General features: G+C 47.9%; 1 protein-coding gene and 1 non-coding gene across 7 annotated transcripts in view; one reads left to right on the forward strand and one right to left on the reverse strand.

Moving 5' to 3' along the window:
• Positions 1-1674: 1674 nt before the first annotated feature.
• The window catches only part of Pfas (phosphoribosylformylglycinamidine synthase), a 56396-nt gene continuing 44403 nt past the window's right edge, over positions 1675-13667 (reverse strand). For all 6 annotated transcript variants that reach the window (XM_031354810.1, XM_031354808.1, XM_031354809.1 and 3 more), the window contains 19 exons: positions 12577-12708; positions 12328-12456; positions 8144-8217; positions 7667-7823; positions 7307-7368; positions 7038-7199; positions 6648-6770; positions 6393-6524; positions 5916-6146; positions 5583-5763; positions 5412-5495; positions 5039-5194; positions 4728-4847; positions 4335-4480; positions 4020-4227; positions 3823-3914; positions 3625-3739; positions 2485-2808; positions 1675-2396 (listed from right to left, as the gene is read on the reverse strand). In XM_031354810.1, the coding sequence (XP_031210670.1) occupies positions 2086-2396; positions 2485-2808; positions 3625-3739; positions 3823-3914; positions 4020-4227; positions 4335-4480; positions 4728-4847; positions 5039-5194; positions 5412-5495; positions 5583-5763; positions 5916-6146; positions 6393-6524; positions 6648-6770; positions 7038-7199; positions 7307-7368; positions 7667-7823; positions 8144-8217; positions 12328-12456; positions 12577-12708 (2939 nt within the window). In that variant the 3' untranslated portion in view covers positions 1675-2085. The remainder of the gene's footprint in view (positions 2397-2484; positions 2809-3624; positions 3740-3822; positions 3915-4019; positions 4228-4334; positions 4481-4727; positions 4848-5038; positions 5195-5411; positions 5496-5582; positions 5764-5915; positions 6147-6392; positions 6525-6647; positions 6771-7037; positions 7200-7306; positions 7369-7666; positions 7824-8143; positions 8218-12327; positions 12457-12576; positions 12709-13667) is intronic.
• Positions 10031-10137, forward strand: LOC116079382. Its single transcript, XR_004113940.1, has one exon. It is a non-coding gene; the product is annotated as a U6 spliceosomal RNA (small nuclear RNA).

The raw sequence follows: 13667 nt of genomic DNA on the forward strand, positions 1-13667 counted from the left end.
GATGCTATTGTAAAGGGTGTTTAAAGATTCAGGTGTGGGGCTGGCGAGATGGCTCAGTGGGTAAGAGCACTGACTGCTCTTCCAAAGGTCCTGAGTTCGGATCCCAGCAACCACATGGTGGCTCACAACCACCCATAATAAGATCTGGCACCTTCTTATGGTGTGTCTGAAGACAGTGACAGTGAATTACACCAGAGCGAGCGGGGCCTGCTACAGTGTACCCATACACATAAAATAAATAAATCTAAAAAAAAAAAAAAAAAAAAAAGATTCAGGTGTGGATCTGGAGAGACAGCTCAGCACTGAGAACACTTGTTCTTGCAGAGGACCTGGGTTCAATTCCTAGTATCCACATGGTGCTCTACAACCACTGATAACTCCAGATCCAGGGGATCTGAAGCCCTCTTCTGATACCTAGGCACATACAATGGTACACATAAATACAGGCAAACCACACATACACACACACACGTGTAAAATAAATCTAAAAGAATGCAGGACAGAGAATGGCTCATCGACCATTGCAGGCACAGCACACTACCATTGGACCACTTGACATCTTTTTCCATTAATTTGAAAATTTCCATTAACAAAGAGTGAAGTATCACTGATTGTTTATGTGATTAAAGGAATGTACCACCACACCTGGTTACATATGTGCTAACAGGTGTGTTCTTGTGCACATGTGCTATGGCACTTAGATGTAAGCCTTCAGACAACTGTGGAGAGTTGGTTCTCCCCTTTCACCACGTGAGTTCCAGGGATTGAACTCAAACCATTAGGCTTGATGGAAAATACCTTTACCCGCTAAGGCAACAGTTCTTAACCAGTGGGTCATGACCCTCTTGGGGCCTAAGACCATAGGAAAACAGACATTTACTCTATGATTTTTTAAAAAAGATTTATTTATTTATGTATATGAGTACACCATTGCTCTCTTCAGACACACCAGAAGAGGGCATCAGATCCCATTATAGATGGATGTGAGTCACCATGTGGTTGCTGGGAATTGAACTCAGGACCTCTGGAAGAGCAGTTGGTGCTCTTAACCGCTGAGCCATCCTTCTAGTCCCTACATTATGATTTTTTTGTTTTGTTTTGTTTCTCGACTACATTATGATTTTTAACAGTAGCAAAATTACAGTTATATAATAGCAACCAAGGGTTACAGCATTAGAAAGGTTGAAAACTTCTACACTAAGCCATCTTGCCCACTCAGGTTTAAAAAAAATTTTCATAAATACTTACATTATAAATATATAAACTTGAGACAGTGCCCTGACTAGCCTGGAACTTACTACAGATATCAGGCTGGCCTTGAACTTACAAAGATCCATCTGCTTCTGCCTTCTAAGTGTTGGGATTAAAGGCATACACCACCATAAGCAAAATATATATTCTTCTACAGCATCAAAGGGAATGGTCACATGTCCAAAATGGTACTTAGGGCAGAATCCAGCATTTGGTAGAAGACCAGCTGTACAGCTACAGTGTACTCATAAAAAAAAAAAGCCAGGCAGTGGTGGTGCACGCCTTTAATCCCAGCACTTGGGAGGCAGAGGCAGGCGGATTTCTGAGTTCGAGGCCAGCCTGGTCTACAGAGTGAGTTCCAGGACAGCCGAGGCTACACAGGAGAAACCCTGTCTCGAAAAACCAAAAAAAAAAAAAAAAAAAAAAAAAAAAAAAAAAAAAAGAAAAAAAAGACAAAACAACAAAAAATAAACACCAGTAGCTCAGGGCTCAGGGCTCTCACAAAGCCAAAGAAAAAGGGGGCATGAAAGAAAGCTCACTCAGAGCTCTAAGCAAGAGAATGAGGGATAACAAGGTGATGATCATGGGAAGGGCTGCCAGTAACTCTTTGCCTACCCCCTGCACCGTCAGCTGTCCTCGGAGCCTGAGCTAAGAACTGAAAGCAGCTCCTGCAGGGCAGGGCTAGAATGAGCAATGCAGTTGAGGCCCAGCATTTTGGTTCCTGCTGTCTAAGATGCTTTTGGAACTCACATGGGGATATGCCTGAAAGCAATGGGGAAAGAAGGCTACAGACTGAAAGGATGAGCTGTGGGCCAGGGTGAGCATGTGGCCTCCTCAGCAGCTGTCCTCCTGGGTCCAGTTCCGAGCATTGATGAAGAGCTGCAGCCATGGGGAGGTGGAAAGACCATCAAAGGGAGAGGGTCGCCATGCCCACTGCCAAAGCCTCACAGCCCGCTCAGGATGTGGCATGAGTGCCAGATGGCGACCATCTTGGGAACAGATACCAGCTATGCCCCCTGGAGATCCATTGGGGTTCAAAGGGTACTGCTCTGTGGGGTTCCCATCATCGTCTGCCCAGTGCAGAGGAACCAAGCCCTTGGCCTCGATCTTGGCTTGGAGTTCAGGAGAAGAAAACGCCATGTAACCTGGAAATGAAGGAGAAAAGAGTGAAGGCCAAGTTCCTTCAGGCCTAGGCCCAGCCTGCAAACCCTCCCCTGCCTTCCTCAGCCTGACCTTCCCCATGAGCACTCCACACGGGCAGCACGGAGCCTTCCATCCCTCGAAGCATCAGGGCTGGCCCTGGCTGCACACGTACAGTGGCCCATCGGGACTCATACCGCCCAGACAGATTGTGGCGGAGCAGGAGGCCTGGCTGTGTTGGCTGGGAGTCATGGCCTGGCTCAACTTGCTCTTCATTGGGATCACTTCCCACCCAGCCCAGAAGAGCTAGCAGCTGGCAGCCATTACACACGCCCAGACTGAAGGTGTCTGGACGCCTGCGGAATCGTCCCAGCTCTTCCCTGGCCTGTGGATTAAAGGTCACTGCAGCTGCCCAACCTAGGAAGAACAGTTAAGGCAGAGTGAGATGTAAAAGGCCTGAGAAAAGCAGAAGCAGGGAGTGAAGGGAAATAACAGTCCTCTATTCTAGAATCAGATCTCTTCAGTCCCTGGGACAAACTTGAGGGAACAAACAGCTTGATCTGCTTTAATCAGACAGACTGACAGGGGATCCATCAATTTCTTTATGCTAAGCAAAAATATTTTTTTAATGCTATGTAGTTGTCTAAGATCAATACCGGTAAATCCCAATACTTGAAAGGCTAAGGTAAAATGGCTTCCAAGGCTACTTTGTGAGTTTGAACAGCTTCATGAAACTGCATCTTATTAAAAAAAGGAAAAGATTCCACACCCAAAAAGCCTGACCTTTTGCCCCCCCCCCTCTTTTTTTAAAAAAGATTTATTTATTATATATAAGTACAATGTAGCTATCTTCAGGCTCTCCAGAAGAGGGTGTCAGCGGTTGTGAGCCACCATGTAGTTGCTGGGATTTAAACTCAGGATCTTTGGAAGAGCAGTCCTGAGCCATCTCTCCAGTCCTGCCCTCTCTTAATCTAGTTGTGCTGAACGTCTTTCCACAGAATGGGACAACCTGGTCAAGTTGAAGAGCAGTCAACTGTTTAGATGAGACATGCCCGCTAGGCTTGCACAGCTCAGGAAAGCTAGCCATCTTCCTTCCGCTGGCCTCTGGTCCTGAACCAGAGCACTCAGTCTGACTTGCGGGGGCAACGAGCTGGCTGTAGCCTGGACAGAAGAAGCCAACGGCACCTTACCAAGGAATGTAGAAATGGCAGATGCAGTAGTCTGTACACTGACCTTTGGCAGAGCCCAGGACGTCTGCGTAGCTGAACCCGCCCACAAAGGCCACACCACGGAATGTGTCCAGCCTGATGGCCCCAGAGCAGAGATCCTGCATGGTCACATCCCACACCTAATACGACAGGAGGAAACTCTTAGAGGACATATAGCCAAACCAAGACCAAGATCTCCAGCTCTGCTAGGCACTGGGCTCACCTCAAAGCCAGCCAAGTGAAAGGCGTCAGCCATTTCCCGGTCTCCATTGCTGCCCTCTTCTCGCAAGATGGCAACTCGAGGGATGGGACCACCTGGAAGATGCGTCTCTGAGCAGAATGCTAGCTATCCACCCTCAAACCCCAGATACCTTCCCCAGGGCAGCCCAAGCAACCAAGCCTCTGTGCACGCTGCCTTACCAGGGTTACAGGGCACAGAGGCCATGGGAAAGGTGGGTGGCAGGCAGTAGCTGGGCCCTGTTCGCTCCTTCAGGCCCTGTTTCTCCTCTGTCACACAGCTCGGCTCTGCCTGCAGTAGGTCCAGCTGGAAACTTGTTTCCTCCCAGAGGGCTCTTAACTGCCCAACAGGCTCCTCTACAACCACAGCCCCATTCACTGACACTCGGACCTGCAGAGGGGAGACCGATGAAGGAGAAAGTGTGGCCCCATGATGGTTTCAGAGTGGTATTTGCTGACAGGCTCACAGTAACACTACACTCTCTCTGGCTTCCTCACCACGGCCTGGGGTCCAGCCTCGCCTGTGTGGCCCAGTTCCAGACAGTGAAGGCCAGCACTCTGGTACCTCTGCAGTACTCCGGCTACATCTGCCTCCTGTACCTCTAACACCAGACCTGGCTCCTCTGCAAACAGCACAGGCAACGCTGGAAGAAGAGATGGGGGTGAGTCAGGATGACTGGGATGGGGCCAGGACTCAGGTGAGATGGAATCTGGAGGAGGAGCTCATGGAAGCTGCACCAGAGACTATGAGAGGTCTTAGAGGGCCACAGTTCAGAACATGAAGATAGCTAAGACTGAGAAGATAGGGTCAGAGATACCACATTCTTTACACCAGAAGGTCTACAAGTAAAAGAGGCAGCCCAGACCTTAGGCTAGACCCTAGCAACTCACCATGGATCTCAGGGGCAGGTACATCTACCTCTATCCCACAGTTCCCAGCAAAGGCCATCTCTAAAAGGCAGGTGACAAGCCCCCCATCGCTGACATCATGGCCTGAGCAAAGACGACGATCTGGAGGAACAAGGAAAAATTCAGCCATCTCAGGCCAAGCCTAAGGCTCCACAGTATCTGGAAAGCCAGTGAGTGTGAGAAGGCGGGCACTCACAGGACAGAAGAGTCTAGCCTGTAGGCATCTCACTCACTTGTTCAGGAGGCAAGTGCCCCCCTCCACGTCTGCACCTAGGTACCAGGGCCACACTCACCTTTCAGCAGCCCCTGGGTGATATGAAAGGCACGCACGAGGTTCTCAGGAACGTCTAGATCAGGAGGGTGCTCCCCGAGTTGAGAGAAGCACTGGGCCAGAGCTGTTCCTCCCAGCCGGTGCTGCCCGGGGCTCAAAGGCACATAGAGCAAATGACCTAAGGAAGCCAAGAAGGGAATAGCAGCTCAAGACCCCGCCTCAGAGTGTTCCCAGTGCTGCACTCACAGTACACAGTAAGACTCTCCCAACTGCCAGTCCTAGAAAGCAGTGCACCTCAGGGCTGAGACGAGGGGGACCAGAACTCATAAAATAGACCCCAAAGCAAGGAACCTGGTCAGAATAGATACACAAGGACAAGGGAGATGGGGCCGTACCTTTCCCTCCAGGATGCTTGAGGTCTGGGGTCACAGTGGCTGTGATGTCTGGACAGACAGCATATGCTGAAATGACCAGTGACCCTACCAAGCAAGGAGAAATAAGACCAAGTGAGGTAGTAGCCCAGGCCCACAGGTCCTCCCTCACTCTCACAAGGGCCTCATCCTTACCAGGAGCCTGCACGGTCTCAGTGCCAACTCGGGCGGCCATGCTGAGGGAGTCCTTGCCGCCATCTACTGCCACACCCAGTGCTGCCATCACTGCCACCATAGCTTCGCAGGCATCGGCCAGCGCTGCACCCTCACCTGGGAGCTTGGCTGCCCACATCCAGTTCCCACTGCACTTCACATCCTGGGAACAGTGGGGACATAGACATGGCATTGGAGAGGAAGAGAGATGCAGAAGGCCTGGGAGTTTATGTGCCAAAAGCAATGGGAAAGAGGGAGAGTGACTGATGGACGTAGAGGCCCAGAACTGCAGGACAAAAGCCATGGAGGACTCACTCGGAGATCGGTGACCAGTGCAAACACCAGGTTGGTGAGGGCCTCAGAAACAGCTAGCCTGGCAGCAACCTTGGGGTCCAGCAGGCTCTTGACTGGCTGCTCTCCTAGGGCTGTAGCGGCCCCTATGAGCTCCTGGTGGCTCAGTGCCACAACAGCCACATCAGCTAGAGGAGTCTGCAGGGGCCCGACACACTGCTGTTGGGCAACAAGGCCACCCACAGAGCGATCCACCTATGGAACACAGATGCAGTTGGCAACTGAGAAGGCGGCAAGGGTCAATATAGGGGTGGGAATTCTCTGAACTTAAAGTAAAAACATACCAAAGGTGGGTATCAGGGACAGTAGGCCACTGAGGATGCTCTCCCCCAAACCCTTTCATTCCCAGAGCCTAGGAAACCCCAGTGGGTGGGAGAGACAGGATGAATGACAGGGAACAGTGCAGAAGGCTAAAGCAGCCATGAGAGGTACAAGGACGACCTTGTTAGTGAGGTAGCGTTTGCTGGCCACAGCAGGCAGCCTTAGGACCCGATCCAGAGCTTGTCGCACACTCAGCTCTGGGGGCAGAGTCAAAGGCTTCAGCACAGGGGGTTTTCTCTGGAGGAAGAACTCCTGAAATGGAAGAGGCCAAATGTCCTGGGAAGGGCAGGGCACGCTGGTGATAAGCAAAGGCAAGGGGAAACTAATATGACAGAAAGGCCACTGCACCACCACTCCCCTGCCTGGCTCACATACCTTCTGAGGCATCTTTCCGAGAACCCAGTCAAGGTCGAGGTCCACAGGGGTTGGAGGTGTCAGGGGAGCGTCTCCCTGGCCATTTTTTCCTACCAGGCACTCACGGTCATCCACTAGCACAATCTGTGGACCCCAGGGACAGCCCCCAAAGAAAATGAAGCCTTCAACACTTATGGGGAATGTGCCTAGAGAGCAGAAAAAATGTTCCCCCCCGTCTGGCTTCCTTGGGGAGCTCCTCCTCTCTGCCAACCCTAACTCTGTTCCCATCTCCTCTTACACTAACTTTCCACTGAATCTCATTTTGCTCCTTCGACATTTCTCCCCAAGCCCGTGCACCTAGGTAGCCCAAGCTGCTTATAGCATCTGCTCCAGATCTTGGTGGCAACTCACTCTCTTGTCTCCAGTGATTGTGCCCACAAAACAAGCTGGGCAACGTTCCCGGGCACTGGCGCGACTCAGGAAGTCCCGGTCAGAGGGCCTCAGCAGCAGTGCATTTGACTCCTGGTACTCAGCCCCCCAGATTTCCAGTGCATTCAAGGTTGGGTCACCTAGCTGCACAGACATATAGGGAAGAAGGGGGAGGTCAGTAGGCACTGCCTCGCCTCACAGTGTTGTTGGGGAGAGAGGATAGCCAGGCTTCAGGGATGAGACCTACACACCTGGAAGCGGCTGGTATAAATGATAGCTCCTGCTGGGTCACTCAGCTCCTTTAGGACATTGCCTGTGAAAAGAATGGCAGAGAGCGGTGGCAACCTAGACATGGTCAGTCCCAGGAAAACAAAGGGAGTTCTGGTTCCAGAGTAGGACCTAAAATTCCGTGTTCCTGGAAAAGCTGCTGCTCTATGCTTACTATCTAGCCTCGCACAGCAGCAGCTTCTAGCCTTCCACCCCAGGTTGTTCAGCATGTAGACGGTGCAGCAGAGCCTGGTGGATGGCTACAAACCCTCAGTGCTTCTCTCTAAAGCAAATCTGTCTTAGCCCAAGTAGACCGAGTCCCTTGTCCTGACCACTTCCCTCACCGTTGCCACCAGCACCCTGGTCGTGGAGGCTGCAGATGGGGTTTCCTCCTGGGGCCTCCACACAAGCCCGGATCACACGATTCATCTTCTGCTCCATTTCCGGGTCTCCCCGTTGCACAGCTCCAAAGTCCAGGTCACTGGTGTTGTCTCCCTGAACCTGAGGAGGCACAAGGCATAGCTCATCTTAGGGAGGCCTGAAAATTCCATCAACACTAGCGCCCCACAGCGGGGCCCAGTGATATGAAAGTTGGCTTCCTTTTTTTTTTTAAAGATTTATTTATTTTATATATGTGAGTACACCATCGCTGTCTTCAGACACACCAGAAGAGGGCATCAGATCCCATTACAGATGGTTGTGAGCCACCATGTGGTTGCTGGGATTTGAACTCAGAACCTCTGGCAGGGGAGTCAATGCTCTTAACCACTGAGCCTTCTCTCCAGCCCCGAAAGTTGGCTTTCTTAACAATTCTCACTCACCTGCACAGACGAAGCAGCTCCACCCCCAACTCCAATCCTATAGACAGGACCTCCAACCTTTACAACCTCCATGCCTGCAAGGAAGGAAGGTTGAACCAGAACCAGAAGCTACACAGAAGTTGTGAAAGCAAGGCAGCATGGCTGCAGAAGAGGCTGATGGGAGGGACAGTCCACTGAGCAGACAGGAGAGCAACCACACAACCTGAGGAAGATACTGGGACAATAATAAAAATTATAGCACCACAGGGTTAAGAGAGGCCTCAGTTCTTAAGAACACTGGCTATTCTTTCAGAAGACCTGGGTTCAATTCTCAGCACCTACAGAGGGGTAACACATAACTGCTTCCAACTCCAATTCCAGAGGATACGATGTCCTCTTCTGACCTTTGTGGGCACTGTACACTCATAGTACCCACATGCAGCAAAACAGTCATATGCATAAAGTAAAAATAAATAACTAGTTTTTAAAAATTACTAACACATCTATTCTCTAATGGGAAAATATATGTTGAGAAATTCACCCTACAGTTTTATTCACATGTATAAAATCATCGATGTACAATAGCAAACACTAAATTAGCTGTTTTAGCAAATATAAGAAATAATGCAGATAGATTGCAAGGGATTACTGTTAGAATGGCATATTCCCCATATCTTATCTGTAGATTCAACATAAATATGAACATAAGTATAAATATAGTTTAAACCAATCAAAATGATCTCTTTTAATTATTAAACAAAGGATTTATCTTTATCTATATATTGATGTGTGTCCATGCATGTGAATACAGGAACCCACAGAAGCCAGAAGATGTCAGAAGCCTGGAGCTGGACTTGCAGGCAGTCATAAGCCTCCTGACATGGGTGCAAGGAAGCAAACTTGGGTCCTCTGCAGAAGCAATACACGCTCTTAACTGTAGAGCCATCTCTCCAGCCTACACAACAACCCTGAGTAAGAACAAAACTGAAAGCCTACTTTCTGTGTTTATTTGTGGTACTGGGTCCAAATCCAGAGTTTTGTATATCATTAGTCAAGTACTCTACCACTGAGCCACATTCTCAGCTTTCTGCTTCTAGAACATACTACATGGCTTCAGTGATAAATACAGTACAGTAGTAACATTAAGGCGTGGAAAGGTGAAAAGGTGTCCCACATTAAGGGAAGATAGAAATCAAATGAATAGAACTGTTCATTCAGAAACAAACCTGCATATCTACAGTCAATTGATTTGGTATGTGCAGTGGGACACTGACCCCAAGGCCTTCCACATGCCCGGAAGGTGCTCTACTACCTAGCATGCCCACCAGTGCAGATGGCTTATCTCATAATATTCTTCCCAAGGATCTGAATTTGGTTAATTCATGTTAGGCAGCTTATAACTACCTGTAACTTTAGCTCCAGGAGATTCAATGGCTTCTCCTGGCTTCCACGAGCACACGAGCACCCATGTGCACATGGTGTACATATAAACATACACATATATTTTTAAATTAAGATACACACACACACACACACACACACAGCCGGGCAGTGGTGGCACATGCCTTTAATCCCAGCACTTGGGAGGAGTCTATATAATCCCAGCAGAGGCAGGAGGATTTTCTGAGTTTGAGGCCAGCCTGGTCTACAGAGTAAGTTCCAGGACAGCCAGGGCTATACAGAGAAACCCTGTCTCAAAAAACAAAACCAAAAACAAACAAAAATAAGATACACACATACACACACACATACAAAGTCAGATGTGACACATGCCTTTAATCCCAACCCTGTGGAGGCAGAGGCAGGTATGATGTCTGTGAGTTCTAGGCAACCTGGTCTGCATAGGGAATCCTAGGAGTTACAGCCAAAGCTACATACTGAGATCTCAAAAAAAGAAAAGAAAAAAAGGGGCTCAATTTGGAAGTACATATTCTAAAATGTGAAAATACAAAAAAAAATCAGCATGTCTCCTACACAAGAATGATATGTGAATTTGTGGAGCATCCTATATTTATATAGGATATATATATATATATATATATATATATATATACACACACACACACACACACATATATATATATATACATAACAATAATTAATGATAAAGAGGACATGAATTTGAAAGAAAGTAAGGGTTTTTCAGAGGGTTTGGAAGGAAAAGGAAGGGAGAAATTATGTAATCCTATTAAAATCTCAAAAAGTAATAAACCTAAAAATATTAAGAAAAAAGATATATATGCATTTTGTTTTGTCTTGTTTTTCAAAAAGACAAGCACCTGGATCTGTCTATATAAGCAAGAAACGCCAGAGGAAGTAGTTTTCCCTCCCTAACCTCACCTTTGGACCTATGTGTGAAGATCTGACAGGGTCTCAGATAGCACAGGCTGGCCTCAAACTCAACACAAAGAAAAGAATGACCTTGAATGTCTAACCCTCCAACTCCAGAATGCTAGGATTACAGTCAAGAACTACAACACCTGGTTTATGAGGTTATAGAATCAAACCCAAAGCTTTTGTCATGTTAAGACATGCTTTATCTCCTGCCCCCCCGGCCCCCCCCTTTTTTGGGGTTTTTCGAGACAGGTTTTTTCTGTGTAGCCCTGGCTATCCTGGAACTCACTCTGTAGACCAGGCTGGCCTTGAACTCAGAAATCCACCTGCCTCTGCCTACCAAGTGCTGGGATTAAAGGTATGCACCACCACCACCCGGCTGCCCATCCTTTTAAGGCTTGAGCCACACCCCACTAAGCCACCTAGTCAATCAACTGGATGCAGACATTTTCTCTTTTAGAGACTTATGTTTTATATATGTATATGTATATACATAAGTATTTGCCTATAAGTACGCATATGCACCAAGTGTACCTGTTGACCATAGATCCCCTCGAACTGGAGTTACAGATGGCTGTGACCCACCATGGGGTGTTGGAAATTGAATATAGGTCCTCTCCATGAGCATTAGTGTTCTTAAGTTCTGAGCCATCTCTCCAACCCTTTTTCTTTTTACGTGTTTTTTTTTTCAAGACAGGGTTTCTCTGTGTAGCCCTGGCTGTCCTGGTACTTACTCGGTAGACCAGGCTGGCCTCGAACTCAGAAATCCGCCCCTTTCTTTTTCTTAAGTCTTTTTTTTTTTTTTTAATGATTTTTTTTTTTCAAGACTGGGTTTCTCAGGCTGGAGAGATGGCTCAGTGGTTAAGATCACTGACTGCTCTTCCAGAGGACCTGAGTTCAATTCCTAGCAACCACATGGTGGCTCACAACCATCTGTAATGGGATTTGATGTCCTCTTCTGATGTGTCTGAAGAAAGCAACAGTGTACTCATATACATAAAATAAATAAATCTTTAAAAAAAAAAAAGCTGGGCGGTGGTGGCGCATGCCTTTAATCCCAGCACTTGGGAGGCAGAGGCAGGTGGATGAGTTCGAGGCCAGCCTGGTCTACAGAGTGAGTTCCAGGACAGCCAAGGCTACACAGAGAAACCCTGTTTCGAAAAACCAAAAAAACAAAACAAACAAACAAGACTGGGTTTCTCCATGTAGCCCTGGAGACTAGGTTTCTCTGAGATCCCTGGCTGTCCTAAAACTCACTCTGTAGACCAGGCTGACCTTGAATTCACAGAGATCCGGCTGCCTCTGACTCCTAAGTGCTGGATTAAAGGTGTACCACCACCTGACTGTTCTTAATTCTTAAGCATGCAAACACCAGCACACTATGGTATCTATATGGAGGTCAGAGGACAATGGTCAGTTTTCTCCTTCCACCATGAGTTTCAGAGACTGAACTTAGGGCAACAGGCTTGCTTGGAAAATGAGCCATCCAGCTGATCTGGGGCTTTGATAACAGCCCCGAACATAGTACCCACCACACAAACGGAAGGCACTCAATAAATGCTTGTTCTATTTAATCAAGCAGCAGATAAAAGTCCTGAGCATAAAGCAGGTACTAAATATAAATGCTTGCTTCAATGGCTTAACACAGAGGTAGGGGTGAGGGCCCCTGCTGTATACACAAGTACACTGAGAAGAGATAAAGACCACAAAGACAGAGAGTGCCCATCTAACAAAAAACAACCTGGCTTGACAACCTGTTGTAGGCAGAAGAAACAGAAACAACCCCCTGTAATACCTTCAGTTTCCTTCCCATGGCTGCCCTATGCTAGAGAGGAAGCTGGTTGGATACAGAGAAGGGTGGTGTCTCTTACCTGGCTCTGGGGGCTTTTTGCCTACATGCTTGGCTTCCATGGACCCAATGCCCCCACTGAACATGATGGGCTTGATCCACTCACGTCTCTGACCACCTGGAAGCTGAAGACCCAAAGAGCGGGCAAATCCTAGTGTGGAAGTAGAAAGAGGTTGAGTCCCACAGTGTTTGCAACGCCACAGTCCCTGGGTCTCACCACAATACAAGCCTCTCGGGAGCATCAGTTATTTTTATACACCCTAAGGCTCACCAGCCAGCACTGGTTCTCCAAACTTGTTGCCATAGTCAGATGCTCCATTACTGGCCTCAATAGCAACATCCAAAGGCCTGGCAAAGTTCCCAGGATACTGGAAGCTTGGATCCTCCCAGGGCAGATTATAACCTGCGATGGAAAGATAAGGTTCGATAGACTATAAGACTGGAAGGCAAGAGCTGGAGAGGTAGCTCAGTAATTCAGCATATGTCTAGCATGCGTAGGGGAGTGGGTTTAGTCCCCAGCACTAAAAGAAAGCAAGCAGAAGCTAGAGGACACATCCTCAGAGAAGTCACTGAGCCACTGAAGCCACCCTTGTGGTTTGCTCCCCTTCTCTAAATTCTCTGCCTTTCCTTGTCTCATTTTTGATTTACTTTGTTTTGCTTTGGATTTTGTGTTTGTGTTCTTGAGACAGCAAGCATCTCATTATGTACCCTTGCTGGCCTGGAACTCACAGATACCCATGCTTCTTGAGTGAGCAGATTAAAACCTTGTGCCACCACGCACAATACTTTTTAATCTTTTAGTGATGCCTGTCATCCATCAGAGCCTTGCACATGCTAAGAAAGAACTCTACCACTCAGTCTAAAATCAGACTGCTTAAGTGCCCTCCACAAAGGTACTTGTGTGTTGTTTGTGTGTGTGTTGGCCACCTATTATGGGTGCTGGGAATCAAACTTGGGGCTTTATATGAGCAGTAGATAATTTTAACTGCTAAGCTATCCTTCTAGCCCCTTTCTTGTTTCTTGTTTTCCAAGACATGGTTTCTCTGTGCAGCCTTGGCTGTCTTGGAACTCACTCTATAGAAGACTGGCTTGAACTCAGAGATCCATGTCTCTGCCTCCTGAGTGCTGGGATTAAAGATGGTGTGCCACCATGCCAGCACCCCTTGTTAAAAAAGACTTTTATCGGGGCTGGAAAGATGGCTCAGTGGTTAAGAGCACCGACTGCTCTTCCAGAGGTCCTGAGTTCAATTCCCAGCAACCACATGTTGACTTATAACCATCTGTAATAGGATCCAATGCCCTCTTCTGGTGTGTCTGAAGTCAGCTGCTGTGTACTCACAAACATAAAATAAATAAGATCTT

This window comes from Mastomys coucha, unplaced genomic scaffold, assembly GCF_008632895.1.
Source record: "Mastomys coucha isolate ucsf_1 unplaced genomic scaffold, UCSF_Mcou_1 pScaffold5, whole genome shotgun sequence".
NCBI lineage: Eukaryota > Metazoa > Chordata > Mammalia > Rodentia > Muridae > Mastomys > Mastomys coucha.